Source organism: Rhopalosiphum maidis, chromosome 3, assembly GCF_003676215.2.
Source record: "Rhopalosiphum maidis isolate BTI-1 chromosome 3, ASM367621v3, whole genome shotgun sequence".
NCBI classification, from domain to species: Eukaryota; Metazoa; Arthropoda; class Insecta; order Hemiptera; family Aphididae; genus Rhopalosiphum; species Rhopalosiphum maidis.
The window spans coordinates 60,048,576-60,071,761 of record NC_040879.1 but is presented as its reverse complement, the minus strand read 5'-3'; the positions used below and the strand labels follow the sequence as shown (position 1 = coordinate 60,071,761).

Sequence of the window (23,186 nt, the reverse complement as noted above, 5' to 3'; positions counted from 1 at the left end):
TGAGATTCGGTGACGTGGAAAGTTACGAAAGAATCACCCTATATAATAAAATGGGGGAGAACGCGTTGCCATAGTACCTTTTCTCTGTCATTGGGGACCGGCACAGAAAAGTAAACAGCGCGCCCGACTGTATTATGTGTATATATATGGGTGTTGTATTTGTTAGTGAAGGGGGATAAAACGCTCGCCAGACCGAATCGAACTCATCTATCCACGATGGGACAGTCGGACTAAAATATTATTATTATTTATATTATAAAAATACTGATTAAATCAAAAATAAATCAATCCTAGTATAACATTGATGGGGAATTATTATAAATAAATATATATATAATTATTTAATCAATTACCTAATTAATTAATAATTATTATTATTATAGACACACTCGACATAAGCTTTACTCAAACAAAGTAGCTACCTATTATCTTTTTAATGTAAGTTAAATAGAAATATAACTTATATTTTATAATGTTATAGATTTAAATAATCAAATAAATATATATAGGTATAGCATGTATTTAAACATAGTATATACAATAGTATGATATCGTAGGAAAATTTCACATTATTTTAAATAATATTTTAATGCCACTTTTTTATATGATATATTGCGCACAATATCAGACACAGTCTTGAGTACAAACAAACAATGGTTACTCTACCTGGCCAACATACTCGTAACCGCCCCCCCACATACAAGGAAACAAAACAGCGTGCTAAAAGAAAAGGACAAAATTGACAAACAAAAGGAGTTGCTAATACATAAAGACGGAATTATTAACCCGAGGCTTAAATCACAAAAACCGTTCTTGTTAAGAGCTCAAATCATCACTGAGTCGAAGGTTAACACTCCAGATGAGTGGCAGTTCGTTATAGAGAACCTCGAAAGCGATTCCGACAAAGATATAAATAACAAGAAAACACCCATGGCCAATAAGAATAAATAAAAAAAAATAAATGTGTTCTCCGCTGTCAAAATTGTTTCGTGCTACCTACATGACCCGAACCCCTCTTTGATTTCCAACAGTAATGCATTCCACGAAATCGACGCATACCACCTACAGATTATTTAACAGGTATTTTTTTGTAGCGGCGCACATATTTATTTATAAAAACGAAGGATTGAGTCTACGTGTGTGCATGTGGCACGTATAGTGGTACACCCCTGTCGTACATGGAATTCAAATAATGTAGACGGTACAAACTTGTTTTGAACACAATAAACTGAACAACTGCAGCTGTATGCCTACATAAACGACGTTAGATGGGGTGGCCGTGAAACGATAAAGAATATATATGTTTTTATTATATTGTTTATGGCTGGGCCGCACCGGCGAGGGTTTCTAAACCACCTCTCCCGTCCGCCCATCGATGCCGGCGCGACCCTCGAACCTGACGGATCGAGATGATTTTGGCAACGTCGCACGAGGCGCGTGTTGTATGTATTTGACGACTACCTTCAGATGAAAACCATGTCCCCCGACCTCTCTTCGCCACCGTTCACTAACTGCAAGTAACGAGGGTGGTTTTCCCTTTTATACAATTTTGTACAGTACATATATTGATATTCGTATATCACTGTTCATATTTAGTAAGTAATACATAATATAATACACACGCATATGATGCTGTGCACTCGTATTCTTCAATTTGATTATTAACATAACAGGTATATCAAAAACAAATAAATTAAATTATTTTAAATTGTCTATCGCGACATATCCCGTTCTATATATTTAATAAACTATAATACAAGCTCTGTAGTATATTTATAATATATTAGCTTATACGGATAGAAATTAACATTTTAAAACCAAAACCCTGTAGTTTTATAATTTTGCACTATACACATGGTTGAAAAAAACAGTTTAAAAGAGAGACGTACATATTGTCCTAATTTTGGTGATAACATTACTGTTCGGCATAATATTACGACTGACCAATAAATTTAAAACCTTTATTCAAAATTCCTAAGACTCTTGCAGAATCACTATTGGTATCACTCTCGACCATACACATATTTACAATCTAATTTAAACAAACTATATAATATATTAATATATTATAATATCAGTTAATATTAACTAAGCGTCTAAGTAGTTATAATCATTTTTAAAACGTATAAAAAATGTAACAGCCAATGACGATTAATTTTAGTGTTTATATACCTAACTATATTTTACGAGGAATAAAATTGGTTTTAACTACCTACGCCTGTGGTAAAAAATACAATTTAGTTTTACTTATTAACTTATAGTTAAATTGATTAATTACATAAACACTAAATATGTCCAATAAATATATCGACTATGTTAGTATATTATTCATATATAGGCATTATTTTCTTTGGCATGCAGAATGTACGTCAGAGATTCCCAACCATGGTGCCGCGAAATTATTTGAAATATATTTTTGGTCTATGCACTATGTGCATAAGGTGTCTCCGGATTTTTAGAAAATGACTAAGGGTGCCGTGAGTAAAAAAAAAGTTGGGAACCTCGAAAACCAGTCACCTACAATACGTATACTACAGTATATCTCAAACTTCCATAAATGATAAATGTATTAGCAAAAATAAGTTTTTCTTAGTAAGTCAGTGAATATAAGAATCAGAAAACAAATTTTTATTTGTTTTGAATTTATTTAATGTTCCACTAGTCGCTGTGCAAGTGCAATTCTCGTTTCGTACTTTTGTATTCATCATTCACACAACTTCAATTTTTTACGTTTTATTGATTCAAGAAAAAATATTATTAAACTTTTCTTTAAGTAAGTACCTATATATATATATATATTACACATACATTTTTTTTAGTTATTTTTCATAATTTACGATTACAATATTGATTATTTATAAACAATTGCTATTACCTTCTTTAAATTGAGTATTTTAACAAAGTTCTAAAAGTAGATACTATTTTAATTATTTAATTTTTTTATAGGTAAATTAATTTTTAATATTTAAATATTTAATGTTAAAAATTCAATAACAATTTTAAAAGGACGCCATACCCGCATGTGTTGTCTCCGTCTTACAAGTATGTAACATGGTAAATTTACGCTCATCAGATCTTGTGTCAGTATGCAATTACGATAAAAAGAATTACACCTATATAACATTATGCGATATACATATTAATGAGAATTTTTGTTTTATAATATTAAAAAAAAATGGATTAGGTAACAACGTTAAGAAATTATAATAATTCTCGTGTATCTATAGTGTATGTATAGTTTTTTATTCAGTTATCAGAATTTATCTGCTATAGGAAGATCTCATATTATTTACAATTATAAATGTATAAAATGTGGAATGTGACTCGGCTACCAAACCAGTTGTCTTTTCTTGTAATCTATCTGCCGGTAATACGATGACCGGTTTTAAATATAAAAATACTATAAAAACCTGTCTTTTTGTATATTTACTATTTAGTAAATATAATAAGTATTATTACAGATTGGCCGAGGTGAAAGAAAAAAGTTATCTATTTAGGCAATCGTGTTTATTCACTTTTGGCGAACACTGAAAATAATATACAAACTAAAAAAATATAAGTAATATGCCTATACACTCTACATATAATATTACATAAATATATTCTATTTTGATCAAACGTGAAAAATTCAGTATTTTTGCGATTTCCTCAAATAATTTACAATAGTTAAAATATTCAGGTTTTAGAACTTTATTTTTTCAAATTCTATTTATTTTTCATATTTTATAAGTTAAAAATTAAATTTTATAATTTAACTGTATATTAAAATTTTTGAAGCATTTATTCAACAGTACCTTTATATTTATATGGTACACAAGTGGGCAAAAAACCAAATACACCCTAATGACCAATAAAAATTAATAGGAGAGAAACGCCCTAGTTTGTGGTTGATAGGCAACCAAATGTGCATGCTCTTTAAACCTATTGGATAGACAAACATAACAATGGCACCGCATATTCACGCACAGCGATGGCGGCGACAGCACTGGGAAATGACGGAGATAACGAAGGAACGAAAGCAAGTTAGATACGGGGAAATAGGCAGATACAATTAAGATATGGGGATGGGGGAGTCCTGTGATGGTCGGTCCGGTCTGGTGCAATGGCCACAAGGAGAAATTACAATAATGGGACAGACTTAAATTCTACTTAAAATTAAGGCAGGTGAAGGTTCAATCCGGTGAGCAACTCAACTGACGACCGCCCGGGTCATGCGTACAGCGCACTCAGGGTTGCTGGCGGACTTACGCTAGTGTTTTGGCACCAGTCCGATATCAGGCAAACAAATGAGTCCCACAGTGATTTGGTAATTGGTGGTTTGGCGACGAAGACAGCAGGAACTGATGAGCAATTTAATAGGGCATAGGTGTTCACTAATGTGGATTATGTTAATGTGGTACTGACGACGATATTCGGCACTCAGTGTGCCGAAAGGTTGACGTCAAAAGCCGGCGGATTTACACAATGTCATCGACTAACGGAGGTATTGAAATAATTACTACACCAATTCAAAGTTGATATACTATCGAAAGATTAATTTCTTAAGGAAAAAACGTAAGAGCTCGCGTGAAAAACGACGAGAACAAAAACAGATGAATATATGAAACAATATGTACAAAAATGACGAAGAAATCAATACAAAGATAATAAAAGATGATATATTAATATAATACTATATTATGTCTATAAACAAAAGACAGTTTAACATAGACAAAAAATTATAGGAAAAACAAAGACAATATTAAACATTTATTTAATTATACCTAGGTATATAATAATATACAATATTTACATACTTGACTGCGATTAGTAAGGAGGAGCAAGTGGTTCGACCGCGAATCGATTTGACGACTGATTTTACGCTAATCTTATGCCAATTATGGCCGGCCGTCTGACATATATATTAGCGCAAAAAATATTATTTATGTAAAAATTAATTTGTTTACAGTTTCTCATGGTGTACTTTTTTATCATTAATATTTTAACAAGAAAAATTAATAAATTTAAATTTGAAATACTAATGTATCAACGAGGTCTTATTATTTACAATTTAATTCGAATTGCGTATAGAATACTGTAGATATATAGTATTTCTTTTTAGTAGAAATAAAAAATTAATAGTAATTAATTGCTTTAAATTACTTTAAAATTAAAAGTTTTAATATTAAAATTAAATCTATCTCTTTTAGCAGGGTATGCGTGATGAAATCTAAAACCAGCACCAGAAACTCATTAGTGGTATTAATGATATGTTGGATTAAATCAATTATGATAATAGCACTTTTCCCAGATAACAAGAGCAATGGAAAGCTGTACAATATAGACTTCAACGAATAAGCAATTCAAATTCAACTACAAATATAATAAATGAATGAAAGAATTATACAATTCCACTAGGGTACATACAAACTTGTAAGTAGAAAATAAAACATACTGATTTCAATTTCTAGGATAATTTTTTATTAATTCACTACTGAGGTAAGTACCTAACTTCAAATGATACGAAAATTCTTAATTATATTAAAAAACTTGAAATAACATGTAATATGTTGACACATTTAAAATATAATAAATGAAAAAAAAAATTTCTAATGATAAATATTTCACTGTCTATCAGGGCCGCATTAGGGGGGGTTGGGGCTGGCTACAACTGACCCCCCGGGCGCCAGTATTTTGGAAGGCGCCAATATTTTATGGTCAGAAATATAAATTATTAAAATTATTTTAATAACAGTATTATATAATATAATTTAGTATTATGCTATTTGAAATTTAAACAATCAATGTACTCGTATTTATAACAATACATACTATTACTATCAGCGATATAGTCGATATAGAATTATTAATATAGGTACCTAATAACACTCCTCAAATTTGTTGTGGTTATGTCAATGGACATAATTTATTTATAATAATAAGAGCAATACGGGATATTTTATTATCCCGTGCGACGTGCTCTTTCACAAAATACAATATTACTTATTAGTTATTAGTCAATACACTCAAGCGTTTGGACTCCAAACTTGGGAGCCGCAGTATTTGTCAATGATGCCAATGTGATTACGTATTTTTTCTTTTACTATTCGGCGCTGTTGTGTGTTGATTATTTATTTATTATTTTATTTGTTTTATACTTGTAATATATATTATTTTAATAATGACCGGTTAAATAAAGTTGAGTGGTTGTCAAAATTGTAATCAAACTTTGTTAAAACACAAAAAGAACTGTGTTATTAACAGATGTAAAAAAATTCAAGACTTGTTTCGTAAAAAACCCTCAACAGTTGAAAGTAAATATACACTATACCCACAACTTAAGTCTTAAATTATACTTACAAGTTACAATATGGCTATATCTAAAATGTACACTATAAAATTTAAAATGTGCAAAAATAAATAGTTTAAAATATTTAAAACCAGCTACATGTTATTATTATTAACTACTATTTTATTTAATAGTGGATACATTTTACATCAAATTTATAATAGTACACTAATGATAACTACAATTATAAAATATGAATAAATAGGATTATTTAAATTGTTTATAAGTAGGGATTATAGTGTTTATATAATAATTTTGTATGTATAAAATATATATAATTTTCTATTATATGTCAAATATGCACTTAAATATATCTATGTTTTTTTTGTTTTTTTATGTTTTTAGTATCCTAGCAACCGTTAAAAATAAAAAAAAAATAAATAAAACTAGAGAGGTACAGGGGTACAGAGGTTCTTAAGCAATGTTGGGGCGCATTAATAATTAACTTTATCAAACTGATTTATAAATCTAAACCATTCAGGGTGTCATCCAAACGCATACAAAAAAATTCATTCAAATCGGTCCAGCCGTCTAAGAGTTCAGTGACATACATACGTACAGTATAATTATTTACCTACATAAAGATATAACTTTTTAAATATTTCGACTGTTTTTAAGCTGTTTATAGGCAATTAAAATTTTCGATTTTTTTAAATTTATTTCTATAAATGTCAGTAAAAAAATATTCGATTGGTCAAAATTCTTGAAAATTTAATACACAATCCTTCATAAGTTTTCATTAATATAATCTATACATATTATTTTGGATGTCTTCAAAATAGTTAATAGTTACTACTTAATAGTAACGAATAATACATTGACTTATGTAAATTTTTACCAAATTTTAATGATTGAATTTTCTAAACATAAATTTTAAAATATTTTAGATTTTATTAAACTATTGAAAGACATTAGATTTTTAGTTAGTTTTTTTTGTTTATGCTGATAATTTCTTGTTTCTTTGTGAAAATTGTTTAACATAATTGCGAGGAAGAACTGGACATTTTTAAGTCCTGCAGGCCTTCCAAATTCAGAATTTCGGACCATAAGTAATAGCAAATTAGTAACTATTAAATAATTTAATGCATATGCATTGAATGCACAATAGTGTGCAACCGAACAATTGATATTTAAAATCTTTAGTCTACCTCCTAAAATAGTGTTTCCTTTTCGGACTACTCACCTGAATTAAAAATTTTGACTACATAGCATGATATGTAAATTTGTGATCAATTCACCAATTTGTAACCAAAGTCTTATCTTCTAAATTTGTTTATTTTTATACTCGCTGTTGATTAAATTTGAGAAATATTTAGTAAATAATAAAAAAAAGCTTAAAAAGCTCGTTCGATGTTTTAATTTATGTTCTAAAAATGAATAAAATGAAGATGTTAAAAAATGGAAAAACATCAAAAAATGCAAATACCTAAAAATTTTATCTTTGAAATACTTATCTGTTAGGTACTTAACAAATTATGTACTTGGAATGCATTATTCTAGAGTACCAAAAATATAATGCATTTTTCATTAAATCCGGGACTTAATCATAAAACATGAATTATAATTAAAAGATAATTTGTACATAGCAGTATATGTTATAAGCGGTTATTAATTAACTTATTTGAAAATTCTGAAGCTCCAGCTCTATTTTTCATAAATCACTTTAAGTTTTATTATTTACACGAATAAAATATAATATATATAAAAAAACTAATAATACCTATTAATAATAATAACCTATTTTTGATATTTACAGAAAGATGTTATTAACTTTTGAGTTATAAGTTGATATAATATGTGGTATAAACTATAAATAATATATATTATTAATTAAATACTAATAGAATAATAAATGCAACATTTTCGGAAAAAATAATATCAACCTATCGTAATTCTAAAAGTAACAGACAGGGCCGGATTGTGACCCAGAAACTTATCGAGCAAAATAATTTAGCTAGATATTTTAGCAAGCGGCCCACTGTGCTTAGCAAGGTAGCTCGCCAACCCAATCCAGGCCTGCTGACAGATCATGAATACGGATGCAACCAAAAACCGCACAATTTTGATTTTAACCATAAAAAGATCGATAAACAAAAACCGCACAGCTTATCGGTAATTTTATAATAAATTACCGCATACTTAAGAGTGAATTAAAACCGCACACTATTTTTAATGAAAAGATAAAATTATAAGACAAGTAGGTACTATACAATAATCAAGTCTTTAGTTGTCAGTAAAGTTGCCTATTTATTTTTAGGAGCATTTGTTTCAATTTCGGGAAGAATTTTTACGTGACGGAAATCGTATTAAGTTTTTAAATAACGTTGGCAGTCGGTTTCAGCCAATCAAACGTTGAAAGTTTTAAATTTTTGTTTTTATATTTTTTTAAATTAATATTTTAAATTTTTGAATATATAAATTGTTTTTATGAAATATGAGAATAATGAGAATAAATAATTCATTATACATATACATTGTATTTTTTGTTTATCGACCTTTTTGGGGTCGAAATCATAACTGTGCGGTTTTTTGATACGACAATTTTGATAATAGTGCGATTTTAACTTACCAAAACGTCCAAAAGTATGTGGTTTTTGAAGTCAACGGAATTGACATACTAAAGAAGTTATTAGTTTGTACAGTAGGACAAAGATTTCAGATGACCATAATATTATAATGCACAAAAACACATACTTTGAATTCAGTACGACCAACCTTCACTAAAATTATAAAAATACAAAAAAGCGACACGTTATTAATACGTTAATTATATTTTATTACGTGAATTTGTGTGGTGCGTCGTACATTTACTGCGTTTTCCATTAAATATTTAAATTATGGCATTAAAACATTGTACGTTAGTTACATTATTAGACAACGATTTATATATATTAATTTTCTTAGTAATTTAAATTAATTACCTTATGAAGTCAAATTCACAAATGCAGCCAATAGTTACACACTAAAGTTAAATATTTCCATAAATGTTGTTCACGCACCGTAGCTGGACTCTGAATAGATCAGAAACTTGGTAATTTGTTGTTATTATTTAAATTTTTTTTTTTTGTAATCATAAATCTAAATTTTGTATTTTTATGTTATTAAATATAAGAATTATTAATATTACTATTTTTATTATTCAAATTAAATTAATATTTTTCAAGAATATGATCTCAGAGTACCTACTTTAAAATGTTATAACAATTATTAAATTTTTAATGACTGAATTATATATTAATAATACAAATTATGAAATGAATTACAGTAGTAACACTTCAGATTTTTCTGATTTCTATTCGTATATCTAAGTAGGAATATTGTATTGATAATTGTATAATTGTATATTTACATCAGGCATGTATACAAAAAAAAATCGGGGGGGGGGGGGGGGGGGTTATAAAACAATTTTTTCATCGTTACTAGAAATTATTTGTGTGGGGGGGTGAGTCCTAAAAACCCCTCCCCTGTATATATGCCTGATTTACATGGATTATAGTTTTCAAAAATATCGACCTACTTATACCTTGTGAACTTGTGAAGAATTATGTAACCAATATGCTATAATCTTAACGGTATTCATTAATTTCTCATATATTCTATTAATAGTGACTGCGGCACTGCACAGTTTTATCTACATTATAGTCAATGATCACACATTTTTTAGTGGAGCAAATAGCTTTTACTAGGTAGAGGTTCTCTTACAATTTTCTGATAGGCTAAAAAATGATCTATCCATTACTGTTTACTATAGTCATTAACTAATGGAAAAATATCAGCTTTATTAATGATGAAGTAATCCGGAAATTGAATTGGGCAATGTTTGTAAAATAATTGTTTAAACTTAAACTAGAAAACATTAATTTGTATAAAACTAAAATTATCTATTATTATTGTTAAATAATTATGATAGACTTATAGGTTTTATTTAACAATACAACAAATGTAATACAAAATTCTTTATCTTTTTATTATTTAAAAAAATGTAATACAAATAATCATTAAAAATAATAATGTTGTGTAATGGTGCTTCCAAGTTTTTTTAGTCACTGTCCTATAAAAATATAAAAACAAATTACTAAATTTAAGTTAATATTATAATTTTATTTCTTATTGACTTATGTATATCAAGTATTCAATAAAATGTCATTAAACATAGACTTAAAAATCATACCATATTTTTTCTATAAATACCGAAGTAGTAACATACATAAAACTATCAGAATGATATTTATATTTCAAAATAAAAGCTGATACTTATATACTGGACATTAATATAATACTATAGATTAATTAATATATAAGAATAAAAATATACAAATAATTTCTGCTTTATTATGGTTAATATTTAACTATATAATTGACTTAGAAACTGTATTTGTATTCTTTATAACTTTATAAGTAATTACATCAATGATGGCTTGTGTCTAAGAATGAATTTAAATAGGTATATACTAATAAAAAATGTTGTTGTATAATTTCTAATTTCAACAATTATATATAATATTTATTTTCACGTTCTAAATACATATGTAAAAATTTAAAAAAAAAAAACCATAATTATAAAAATTAATGAAATGTGGTGCCTACATGGCACTCATTATCTTCAATCTTAATTAACGATTAATACAAATTAATGATTTAAATTTTTTATCATTAAGTGGACATTTAACAAATTTTTCAGATGATAATGCGCTAGTTATAAGAATCACTCCTTGGATCTAAGTATTCCAAAAAATTCAATAATAGAAAATATATACTCTGAATTATTTTGTTTATATAACGTGGGTGGGTACTTGGTACCTTAGAAAGTAATAAAGCGTTAAAGCCATAGAAAATTGATAACAAAATAAATTGATATAAAATAATTTTATCGCACAATTAAAGATCACTGGTTGTCTATTGAGATGTGATAAGTTGACTACTTAACAAAAAAAAATCAAAAAAACAAAATATCAAAAAAGGTTGGTGACAACGATGATTATAAATATTTCGAGGAAACTAAAAAGATGAAATGAAACATTCTTATTTTATTTTGCATTTGATCAAATTATATCTGGATTAAACGTTGGATTCAACTAAGAAAGTCTTAAATTAATCGAAAGGGTTGGGAATTAGATTAATTTTTAAACTACAGAAGAAGATATTTTATATTTTACAACTTTATTTAACATTAATGTTAACAAAATAAAATTACTAAAAAACATGGCTATAACTGAAACATTAAAAGGAACAACAACTAAAGAAGTTTAAATTTTGATAAAATGGCTCAACAGAGATCGATCAACAATTTTTAAAAATATTTTAATTATTCTTAAGTCATTAGTTACTATTCCTGTTACAAGCTGTGGTTGTGAACTAGCCCTTTCTAAACACAGTGTTATGAAAATCAAGCTTTGATCCATAATGAACCAAGAACGATTGAATACTCTTTTATATATGTCTATCAAACAAGAAGAAACAGGTAACATCAACTATGATGAGGTCGGTCATTGTAGAATTTAAATATTAAATTGAAAGAAATCGTAGAATTATCTTAAAAAGTATAACAATTATATTTTTTTATTTGATAGGATAATAATGTATGTTATGTATATATATATACAAATTAAATAATAAATAAATATTATTGTTAATATTATATATTATGTTTTGAACGTTTTTGAATTGTTTTATTAGATTATATTTGGTTAAAATTTTAAATCAATATTGATGAATTGTATGTAGGAAATAATGAAAAATAATTGTTTACATTTTCCAGTCACCAACAAAAAGGTCACTTCAAAGTTTGTATTGAAAATTTCTATAATTTTTTCCTTGTGTAGCTGTGCCATGGCAGTGGAGGTGGGTGGTTAGATTGAATTTAACCATACTTGACTCAGAAGTCTACGCATACTTATGCATAAGTCATACATACATCATTCTATGTATAGAGAAGCCAATATTATGGAAATCATAAACAATAAGACGAGCAGGTATGTATGGAAATTTAAAGAAATACAGTGGAGCATAAAAAAATGGAAATTAAATGCAAGACGGAGAAAAGCTATATCATGAGATGACCCAGACAATGTTGAACCAATGAATTTAGAAAGATCTAAAGATGATTTAGGTCCAACCCAAACGCAGATAAAGTGTTAATGGACAGGAGGAACTGGAGAGTTATTGATGTTGCGGTGATGGATCTTAATGGTCTTCAAGATGCTTTAGAAGAATATTTAATGATTATAATTGTATATAATATTCAGCATGACTTAAAATTGAATACCGATTTATAAAATATATCCGTAACTACGAGATTATTAAAAAATCAACAAATTTCTGTTAATCATTTTATTTTTATAAAGCTTGAAAAATAATTAGTTACTCGTAATAAAAATAACTATATAAATACGAGTGTTGACAAAAATGTGGTTACTTTATATCTTCAAATTAGTAAACTCAGCTCTAATAATTCATATACATTTTATATTTATAATATTTTTGTTTTAATTATATTGGCTATAATATTTTTTTTTATTTTTGAATTAATACTAACTATTTTTAAATTATTATTTTTGATTTCCAGCAGTTGAGTATTGCTTTTCTGTTTTTTATAATATTATATTATTATACTCATATATTTTGTCCAGCAATAGAACTCACTAGATCCTTATAAAATTTAATAACCAAAATATTTTTACCTCATCATTTTCAAAAATATTATTTTTTGAAAACTAAAAAAAAATAGTAACTATAGTAGTTAGTTAAATCTAACATTTATTTTATTTATGAGAAAGCTTCACCTGCATGAGTTATGTTCTTTTTAAGAAAGTACAAGATAGCAAATTTAAGTTCAGTAGAATCCATTTTGTGTTTTTACCTTTAATATTAAAATGAAGTGGCCGACCTATGATCAAAGTTTAAGTATCAGTTTTCTGTTATTGGTTGTTTATGATATTAATCTTTAAACATGTTATAATTTTATAAAATATTAAAATAAGAAAGTTAATACCTCGAATAAAAATTTAAATAGCATAAAAAACTAACAAGAAATCATAGATATTATAACCATAAGTCCAATTATAGAATAATTCACTCTAATATTAAAGCTAAGTACAAAATTGGTATTGAATGAAAATTTCCCATCTTGTACATTTTTAAGGTGTAACAACATATGCAGGTGTGACGTCTTCTTAATAATCAGCAATGTTTTAGTGAGAAAACTTTTATCAATTTACTAATTTGGAATTTAATCATGGATAATATACAACATACTCTTAAAAATATAAAGTAAATGTTAATAAATTATTTTATAATGAATAGTTAAAAAATTAATAAATATTGCAAAATTGATTTTAACCAGTAACGGGTAACAAAACATTATCCCGGCAATTTTTAAATTTAAATAATTAACATTAAATTTGAGTTATCTCTAGAAAATCTTTTAAACAATAATGCGAAAAATGCATGATAGTTTTTATACAATAATTAGATAATCAAAATGGTTATACACATAGAATATGCATCATGATTATAGATACAAGGGTGGTTTTAGTTCTTTGTCTAAGGTGAGGAGTGGGTAATATTTTTTTTACACTAATATTATACAAAATTATATATAATTAAATCAATGAAAATATATGACAAAATAAAGAGTAAGATGTCTTGGCGGGACATGGCTACTATGCCCCTCTAAAAACCGCCTCTGCATGATTTTATAGGAATTAATTTCAAAAAATGCTTAATTATTCATAATACTTATATGCTATATTCAAATGTGTTTGTAAAGACTAAAGTCAGGATTTATATGTTTTTTTCAAACAATCTAAAAAGTAACTATATAAGCTACAAGTTTGATTCATAGTCAATAGATCTTAAATAAAAAGTTTTATTTTGCATATTTTGCCATTTTTTTGACATGTATAGCATATTTTTGTTATAAGGTTTTTTTTTACATATAGATGGTTTTTAAATGCAAAATATATAATATATTGATTATAAATGACATATTTACGAATATAGTTATATTTATAGTTTATACAATTTACAAAAGAAACCTTATCCTATCTGATATAGTGATATGTTATTTTAGTATATTATAAAAATTCTGCTAGAACTAGTTATCTGTTATAATAAATTATGGAGTAAGTTTTTGTGAATGATATTTTAGTCGTATTTTTTTGCATTTTTCGTTTTGTTGTTATCCAAGTGCAAGTCATTTTTTTCATTAAATTTTATTTATTGATAATTAAAAAATGCTAAAAATTAGAGCAACAACGTCTAGTAAGCTTAAAAAAATTGTTGCCGAATATAAAGGTATATTTTTTACAGATGGCTCAGTTTTATTCTGTTTAAATATATTGATGTTATGTAAAAATATTAAAAATCATAAAATTAAAGATTTTTTTTATTTTTTATTTTTAAGGATATATTTCTACAAAATAAAGGCATAAATGCATATTTCTAAAGCTTTTATAGTATATAAAGCTGGGCCTTACTAATGTCTAATAGTATACTTTAAAAAAATAATTTTCATACCGTTGGATCACATTCTTCACAGTGCCATGAATAACCAATAACTTTTGGTGTTTTTTTTACAGGGGGATCAAGACAAAAAAAATGAAAATATTCACTGCATTCATCACACCTGTAGAAATAAAATAAGTAAAGATATTTAAAATTAAATATTAGTTTTTTTTAACATATTTTAATCTTATTTTTTGTCTGAATTTTTGATAGAAAAATAATGTTTTTGTTTATATCCAATGTGTATCATAATAAACAAACAACTAAAATATAATCAACAAAATAAAGGTTTTCATACTACTCAATTAAAATAAATGATCTTATAATCATTTATCTGCATCATAATACATCAGCTATAAATTAATTACTTCAATATTTTTGTATTTATATTACTTACTGAACCATTGTAGCTCTAGTTCCGGTTGTATGACAAGCTTTACATTTAGGAGTCAACATAATATCTGTTGATATCGTGCTGATTCTTAGTGGTGTAATACTTTTTTCTGGTTTAGTTATTTTAGATGTATGTAGTGTTGTATCTGCTGGTGATCCAATAAGTAATTTTGATGATGTTGTTTTGACTCCACTAGTACTTGGTACAGTTTTAATCTAAATATAAAATCTTTAAATGACTGAAATCTTTAAAGTTATCAAAACTTACAAATAGCTTAATTCCATGTTGAGTTAGGTTATCAGATGGTTCCAATTTTGAAGTATTATTATCTTCATCATACTTATGTTTACGCTTGTGAGCCTTAACTTGATTTGTTATGATTTTATTGGAATCTTTTTTCTTATTCTGTTCATGTTTTTTATCTTCTAAAATAATAATATTCATACAATCATATAAATTTAGTGTATTACACATTTAGATAAACCATCTTAATTAAATCTTAACTATTAAATATTTTAAACACTTACTTTTTTGTCCATTTGGCATTTTATACTGTTTTGTCGAATTATTGAAGTCCTGTAACTATTATGTTTTATTAGTTTTTAATTGAATAAATAAAGCATTGATTTTATTAAAAACTTAATACTTACATCGTTACCAATAAATGATGAAGATTTATGATTATCTGATATAGATTGCTTTTTACCGCCACATCTTAATTGTCTAGGTGCATTTTTATCAATGATTTGTTGTTCAGAAAAAGAATTACTATTTTCACAATCACTGCATTGCCTGCAACATATGCTTTAGTAAATTTTTTCTAAAATATTCAATACTCTAATTACCATCCAAATAATTTTGTTTTCTTAGGCATTCTAGTCAGTGGTGGATTCAAACAACGTAAATGATAGTATAATCTGCATGTATCACATTTTGCCAGTAAATGTTGATCATTTGTATGACTACAAATACTACATTTATTATACAAATCTAATTGGACATTATCTGAAAAACCAACTATTAGAGTTTAATTATATACTATAAGATCAAACACATATGGCATAATAATGGATTATAAAACTACATAATAAATTTAATACCTATCATTATGTTTTATTGAAAATCCAATACCTGCTTTTAAAACAGCAAGAGTAGGAGTTGAACTGTTTGTTAGTAAATAAAAATTATAAAAACGGAATATAACAAATATCCAAATGTTTTACAAATTATTGATTAATAAGGTTTCATAACAAAATAAATTTAACTCACTATAAGAACAATGATCGTTTTGAACTTCTCCAGCAAATATATCTACATCTAAAATATTAGCATAAGGATTGCACAAATTAATTATATTATGATATGCTTTAATAACATTTTCAAGTTCCAAATTTTTTTGTTTTTGAATTTCATTTTTTTTTAACTCCTGCAAAAAAATCAGTTAAAATAAAGCACATATTACTTAATGCAGGCATGTTATTAAATAATTGTATTACTTGATTATATTTTTCTTGTGCAATTTTTTGTTCATCACGGAGTTTGTTGTTTTGGTCAGTAAAATGTTTTAGCTGATTTTTTAAATTTGTCAATCTTAAATTTCTATCTGAGAAATAACTTACAAATTCCAAGCTAAAATTGATAAAAATATTTATAGAAGTAGAAAAAATATATATATATATTTATTTATTTAACCCTAGAGCACACGCTTCATGGTCTAAAAGACCTGGCTTTTAGAATTTTGTTCATTGTTTTAAAAATTTGAAATGATTACATAATTTAGCCTAAGTACTTTCTATTTAAGTGATAAACAAAATTAGATCTGATTCAAAACTGTACACGATCTGATGTCAGTTATAAAGATATGTTCAAAGTACATTACATATTAAAATACAATCTTAAAAACCATGTGTGTGCTGTAATAGGACATTAATAAATTATTTTATTTTATAAAAACTCAATTATGGGCTATATAAAGATTCTTCAGTTAATTCTAACTATAGATATTATTATAAAATTTGGGGGAGGGGGTCCTGAACCCTAATCCCCCTGGCTACGGCCATTACTCCCATCGACAGAATTATATAAGCAATAAATAAATAAAATATTGATATTTTCACCTCACCAAACTTTCACTCATTTGAAACTTTTTGTAATTTAGTCCTTAATAATAATAATTCATAGCTATATAACGTTATATTACTTTTATATTGTATCTAATTTTGCAATTTTAGTATTTAAATACTATTGCCTATATATTAATTATGAACTTGAGCTTGGCCCATATAAAATAAATAAATAATATCTAACCTAAATGCAGGCGGTACATTCCATTTTTTTGGTACATCACGCAATTCTTTTATTTGTCTTTCAATAACCTCTTGAGAGGTTGTATTTATACCCATTAAGTCAGCTTTTAACCAAAGGGCTCGACATGATGAAGCTGATGTTGTAATGGCACGAGGAACTTTTGATTTAAATGCTATAAAAATATATATAAATATATCAATTTGAATACAAATAAATAATATAAAATTACTAACTTGACTCTGTTTTAATACTGATTTGTTTAGTTTGTTCATACTTGGATCGTAATCTTCTAAGCCATCGCTGATTACGTTCCCATGTAGTTGATTTTTCTGAAGACAGCTGTTCACGCTTTAATTTCATTTGGTTTGTTCTTAGTTGAAGTATTTGCCAATTTCTTTTTTTATTCCTTAAAAATTAAAAATAACTTAATAAATTTCGGATTAATTAATCATAATAATTATCAATTTAATTTACTTTATAATAATATTGTTAAAAAAAAAAACACTTATTTATTTGAAAAATGGATGTACTAACTTCGCTATCAGTTTGTCTCCATGCATCTTGCAATGAGCATAAAATGGATCTGATTGGTCAGTTTCTGGACTTGTTACATCTGATAAACCACCTTCTTGTTGAGAACTAATTAATATTATAGAATATTTATAAAAATAATTTTGCATAAATAGATTATTTTAAGTGCATGTGTGTGTGCTTAAGCTGTGGTCAAAATATGATAAATCATCTAATCAAGTCAGCTAAAGCTCAACTACTGTAATAAGTATTAAGTTAAGTTAGGTAAGAAATTGAGTAAAATATGATTAATAAGTATAGTTGAATATCTGGCTGAACTACTATAATGTGATGAGGGTTACATCTTATAAAAATGGAGGGAAATTTTGTATGAATGCAAGAAAAGAGACATTACATTACAACAGTGTTCCTCAACAAATGTGTTGCCGGGTAAGTTCAAACGTGTCGCAGGAAGTACTAATATTAAATGTACAAACCTTGTTGACACTATATTTACAAAAATTAATAATTTTTTATTGTGTGTCACAAAGTATGAACATTTTTAATAGTATGTTGCCATAATACAAAGGTTAAGAAACACTGCATTACAATATGATAAAATAAAAGGTCTAATTTTTAATTATTAATTTTTCCTTAACTTAACAGTAAACATTATATTTTACCGAGTATATATACTTATACATACCAAGTAACATGAAATTGTGTTCGGCACATTCCAGCATCACATGAAATAGTCACTCCAGTGCTACTAAATCTATAATCTTTACATAAAGTACAGCTTTTATTGCCCCATTGAGGTGTACCGTGTGCAAATAACTTGGGTTTACTGAGACTTGTAACATCACCAAAAGTTATACCAGGTACATAAAGAGCACATACTAAATGAACCCATCTTCCATTATCTGTCTCCTTAAATATCCCGTCTAAAAAAAATATATATATTCAATCAAAAGTTATAGATGTATAGTTTACAGAATTTTTTCAAAAATTTACAAACCTAAATTAGGACATAATTCACAAGTAGGATTTTCTACTCCTGCTTTACAAGCTTCACAAAACCATGGTTCCGTGGAATATGATGAAATAGATGAATTTACACTTTCAGAATCAGAGATGCCATAACAACCTAAAAATAAATGTTTTATTATTTACTATGATTACATTAATTATAAAGTATTTACCTTCATGAACTGATATACCACATTCATCACAATCTATTAACTCATTCACGACATCACTATCATCACCTAAGCAAATACTGCAAATACGAATTGTATCTACTATTTCTTTAATATTCACCTGAAAAATGTTTAATATGTTTAAATAGTAAGTCAATCTTACATTACAGTTAAAGGTATTACTTTTATAGAATCATCTTTTTTTGGTGTCTTGAGATTAGTACAATCAATAGCCATACTATCATTGCTACATTTAATATTATCTTTATCATCTTTTTCAGTTTTTTTTTTATTACCATCATCTTCTTCAGTTTTTTTTTTATTACTGCCATCTTTTGAAATATGTGTATATTTATATATACAAATATTTAAGAATGTACATTGAATAAAATAAAAAAAAAAAAATAACATTATAAAATCAATTAAATTAAATTCATTTTTTTAAACATACCATCAGTAAAACTGAAATTTGAATCTCCAGAATCTGATTCACTATTAACATAGTGATCTTCAATATTGAAATCACTATCAGATGAACTTTCACTATAAAAATCTATTAATTCCAGGTTAACAGGAGGTTTAATTCTTCTTTTACCAGGTCCACGTTCCACTATATAAATTATAAAAATCTTATATACAGATATTGCCTTAGCTTGCAATTTCTAATATAATATTTGTAATATTTAAAACAGTAATATACTAAATTATACAGAGAATTAATAGATCTAGTCTTGATTTTTTTACCCCTATAAAAAGTATTAATAACCCTTTTGTGAATATAATATCCTAAATAAAACTCCTATCAAACTTTTAGTTAATATAACTATTAAATATTTAAATATATACTAACTAGTAATTATAATGTTACACATAATAATGTAATTAAAATATAGATAATATAAAGATTGATAGTAAACCTTTTTTCAACCTAGTATGTAACTTAATCAAGGACAAGTAGATAACAAACAGTTATATCTTACACTAGATCTAATCTATGTGATTTTAGCATATTAAAAATATTAAAGTACTAATACAGACTACTGATAATATATTATTGCTATGTTCACAAATAAAATTAAAACTTGTATTATTGACACAAAGTTTTTGTAGAAATATTGTCATTAATTTGATTTTACTGATTATAAGTTATTAAACTTATACAATTCTGATCGAATTCGAATATTTTTTTGGAGAATACATTTGGCTTACTAGCCAGCCCTCTTGAATATTTTTAAGAAACCATTACACTCGCATATGTTATCTCCATCTTACAAATATACATAATACCAAATTTATGTACAGCAGAATTAATTTTGAATTGATAGTTTTAAAATAAGGGTAAATTGACGTAATATTAAATTTAAAAGTTTTTACTAAGATACCCCGTTGGTTTTTATTTCAATTGCAATTTCAAAGGCAGTTATAAGCATTTTAAAATTATTATATTTTACAGTCATAGCTCATTTCAAAATGATCAATAAAAACCTAAAAGATGGCCTACATGGCCTATATCAACCTTTACAGTTGATAATATTATATTAATTCACTTTGGCTTAAAATAAAAAATTAATTCAACTGGACATTATTTATTATATTTATAAGATTAATGAGATATATGTACATGAGTCCTCACTTCTTTTTAAGATTGTTTAACACTCGTTAACAGTAGTTTTTCCTAAGTACATATTATCTAGTATAAGTCATATCTGTTTACCAAAACATTAAAATAATGAAAATTAGATTTTTGGATAGACAGATTACATATATTGTAAACTCTTTACATAATATACAGAATAACAAAAAAATGTATTTAAAAAAAAGCTAAGAATAGATAATGACATTTAAACTAATAATAAACATAAGTAAATATCCTATTTTTAAGCAGCCGAAACTACGACAGAAATTGTTGCTAGATATAAATAAAGACTGCAGAAGTAAAAATTACTAAGTAGTGTGGGTGTGTGATGATAACAATTGGTAAACTTACTTTTCTGTACGTATATCCTTCAAGTTAATACAATATAAAATTTGTATTCAATTAACATTGAAAAACGAGTGAACGAGAAACAATAATGCAATTGAATTCAATGAGTTCGTAAATAATATACAATTGATGAACATAATTATTTACGCGAGTGAAACTGTTAATAATTGTGAGCGTGTGTGACCATTACCAAACCGGCCATTGTGAGCATTCATTAGAGCGCGGGCGTTTCGCAAATCGCAATGCGTTTTACTTCCCCGGAGATAAATATACTGGAATAAAAAATTTAATTGCTATACATCTATGGGCTACGATTGAAGATAGTAGCACTGACCATGTTCCTGGTATCAACAAAAATGCTTTTGCTGTATTTTAACGAGGTAGTGGGTACAACTATAACAACCAACTACCTACAATTGTACGCGAATCGTGTAAACAGGGCGGCGTTTAACCTGCAGAATGAATTATGAAACGATAATGCGACAATCAACGATCATATGTCGTTTCACACTTTGATAATATCTATCCGTGATACTGATTATTATTATCATATCAATCCAGCATCCCTATTCGTGCGCGCTTTATTCAGTTTAAACTATATAATGTTAATTATGATATGGTTATCTTATCGTATAGTTCAATGTTCGTGCGTTGGAACAACAGGTTCGTTGTTGTAATTATTACTAATTAGTAATTGGTAAAAATTATTAACCGATATACGTAATAATGACTTGTGATCACGGCTTTAGATAGATCTATTGGAACAAATGCAGTTTAGTTCCCACGCGCGATTTTGACGTTCCCTCCCCCAAAAAATGTGTGTTTTAAAGCACTGAATACAGAAGTCTAATTAAAAAATTCTCGCAAATCATTATTTTGGAAGTTATATCTTTCCAAAGTTAACGATTTTATCGCACTTCCGCATACACGCGTGAAACGCTGTATACTTTTTTTTCCTATGGCTTAGTATTCGATTATCTCCTCTTATATGTCATTTTATCTAATTATAATATTTTTATCTAAAGTAGTTTTGATGAAAAGTTTAGATTATACAGAGTACTCTCGATTATCCGCGAGCGAACTATTCGCGTTGCGGATTATCCGTTGTCTTCCGCGGAATCATTTACATACCTATGTATACAAATATATATATATATATATCTTTATACATCATTATCGATTTAATTAGGTTGTGATAGCCATTGGCCGATTACTCGATAACGACGTGATGTACAATACGCTTGTTTAATACATATTAATACTTTTTAGTTTTTGATAATTGTTGATATGTTTAATTCGTAATTTTAATTTGGCGGATTATCCGCGGAATTCGTTATCTGTGGATACTAGGTGCTCTGCCACCCAATTCCGCGGATAATCGTGAGTACACTGTACTTGGATTATTATATTTAATGACTTTCAAACGACAATATAACTGATAATGTTTTATTTTCGTGAGCAAATCCTTCATTTTCCAAACATTGATAACTTATAAAACAACTCGATATCACAATTCACAATATCCCTCGGCAGTGACTACGCTCCTAGGTGCCGTCGCTCCGCTACGAAAATCAAAAATATCCATGTAAGTCACAGGCTAAAAATTAAAATTTGTATTAATAATAATTAATATTAATACAAAAACGTAGGAGCGCTAAGTATACAGCGTTTCGCGCATGTATGCGTAAATGCGTAAAATTGTAAACTTTGGAAAAATAATATAACTTTCAAAATAATAATTTGCGAGAATTTAAGAATTAGACTTTTCTATTCAGTGCTTTAAAACACACATTTTGGAGAAAAAAATCGTAAAAATCGAGTGAGAACTAAACTGCATTTATACCGATCTATCTAAAGCCGTGCTTGTGATTAATATATCGACTTCGAGTAATTATTTTGTACATCCCTTGATTCTTAACATTTGAATTACATTATGTCATAACGAAAACGAATAAAATC

At 26.9% G+C, this 23,186-nt stretch overlaps 1 protein-coding gene across 3 annotated transcripts; it reads right to left on the bottom strand.

The window, feature by feature from the left end:
* Window positions 1-10,338: 10,338 nt before the first annotated feature.
* On the bottom strand, window positions 10,339-21,448 carry LOC113556441 (PHD finger protein 14-like). 3 transcript variants are annotated; one of them, XM_026961389.1, is made up of 18 exons: window positions 21,231-21,448; window positions 19,695-19,853; window positions 19,427-19,575; window positions 19,247-19,364; window positions 19,063-19,191; window positions 18,751-18,988; window positions 18,069-18,173; window positions 17,768-17,940; window positions 17,535-17,706; window positions 16,724-16,856; window positions 16,497-16,653; window positions 16,073-16,244; window positions 15,878-16,019; window positions 15,755-15,809; window positions 15,495-15,652; window positions 15,231-15,442; window positions 14,846-14,954; window positions 10,339-10,379 (listed from the first exon to the last, which is right to left on the bottom strand). In XM_026961389.1, coding segments are annotated over exons 1-18 (2,394 nt in total). In that variant the 5' UTR covers window positions 21,232-21,448; the 3' UTR covers window positions 10,339-10,367. The 3 variants fall into 3 exon arrangements, with proteins under 3 accessions (XP_026817190.1, XP_026817191.1, XP_026817192.1); XM_026961390.1 differs by having other exon boundaries at window positions 15,755-15,803; XM_026961391.1 differs by having other exon boundaries at window positions 16,073-16,232.
* Between the last annotated feature and the right edge of the window lie 1,738 nt (window positions 21,449-23,186).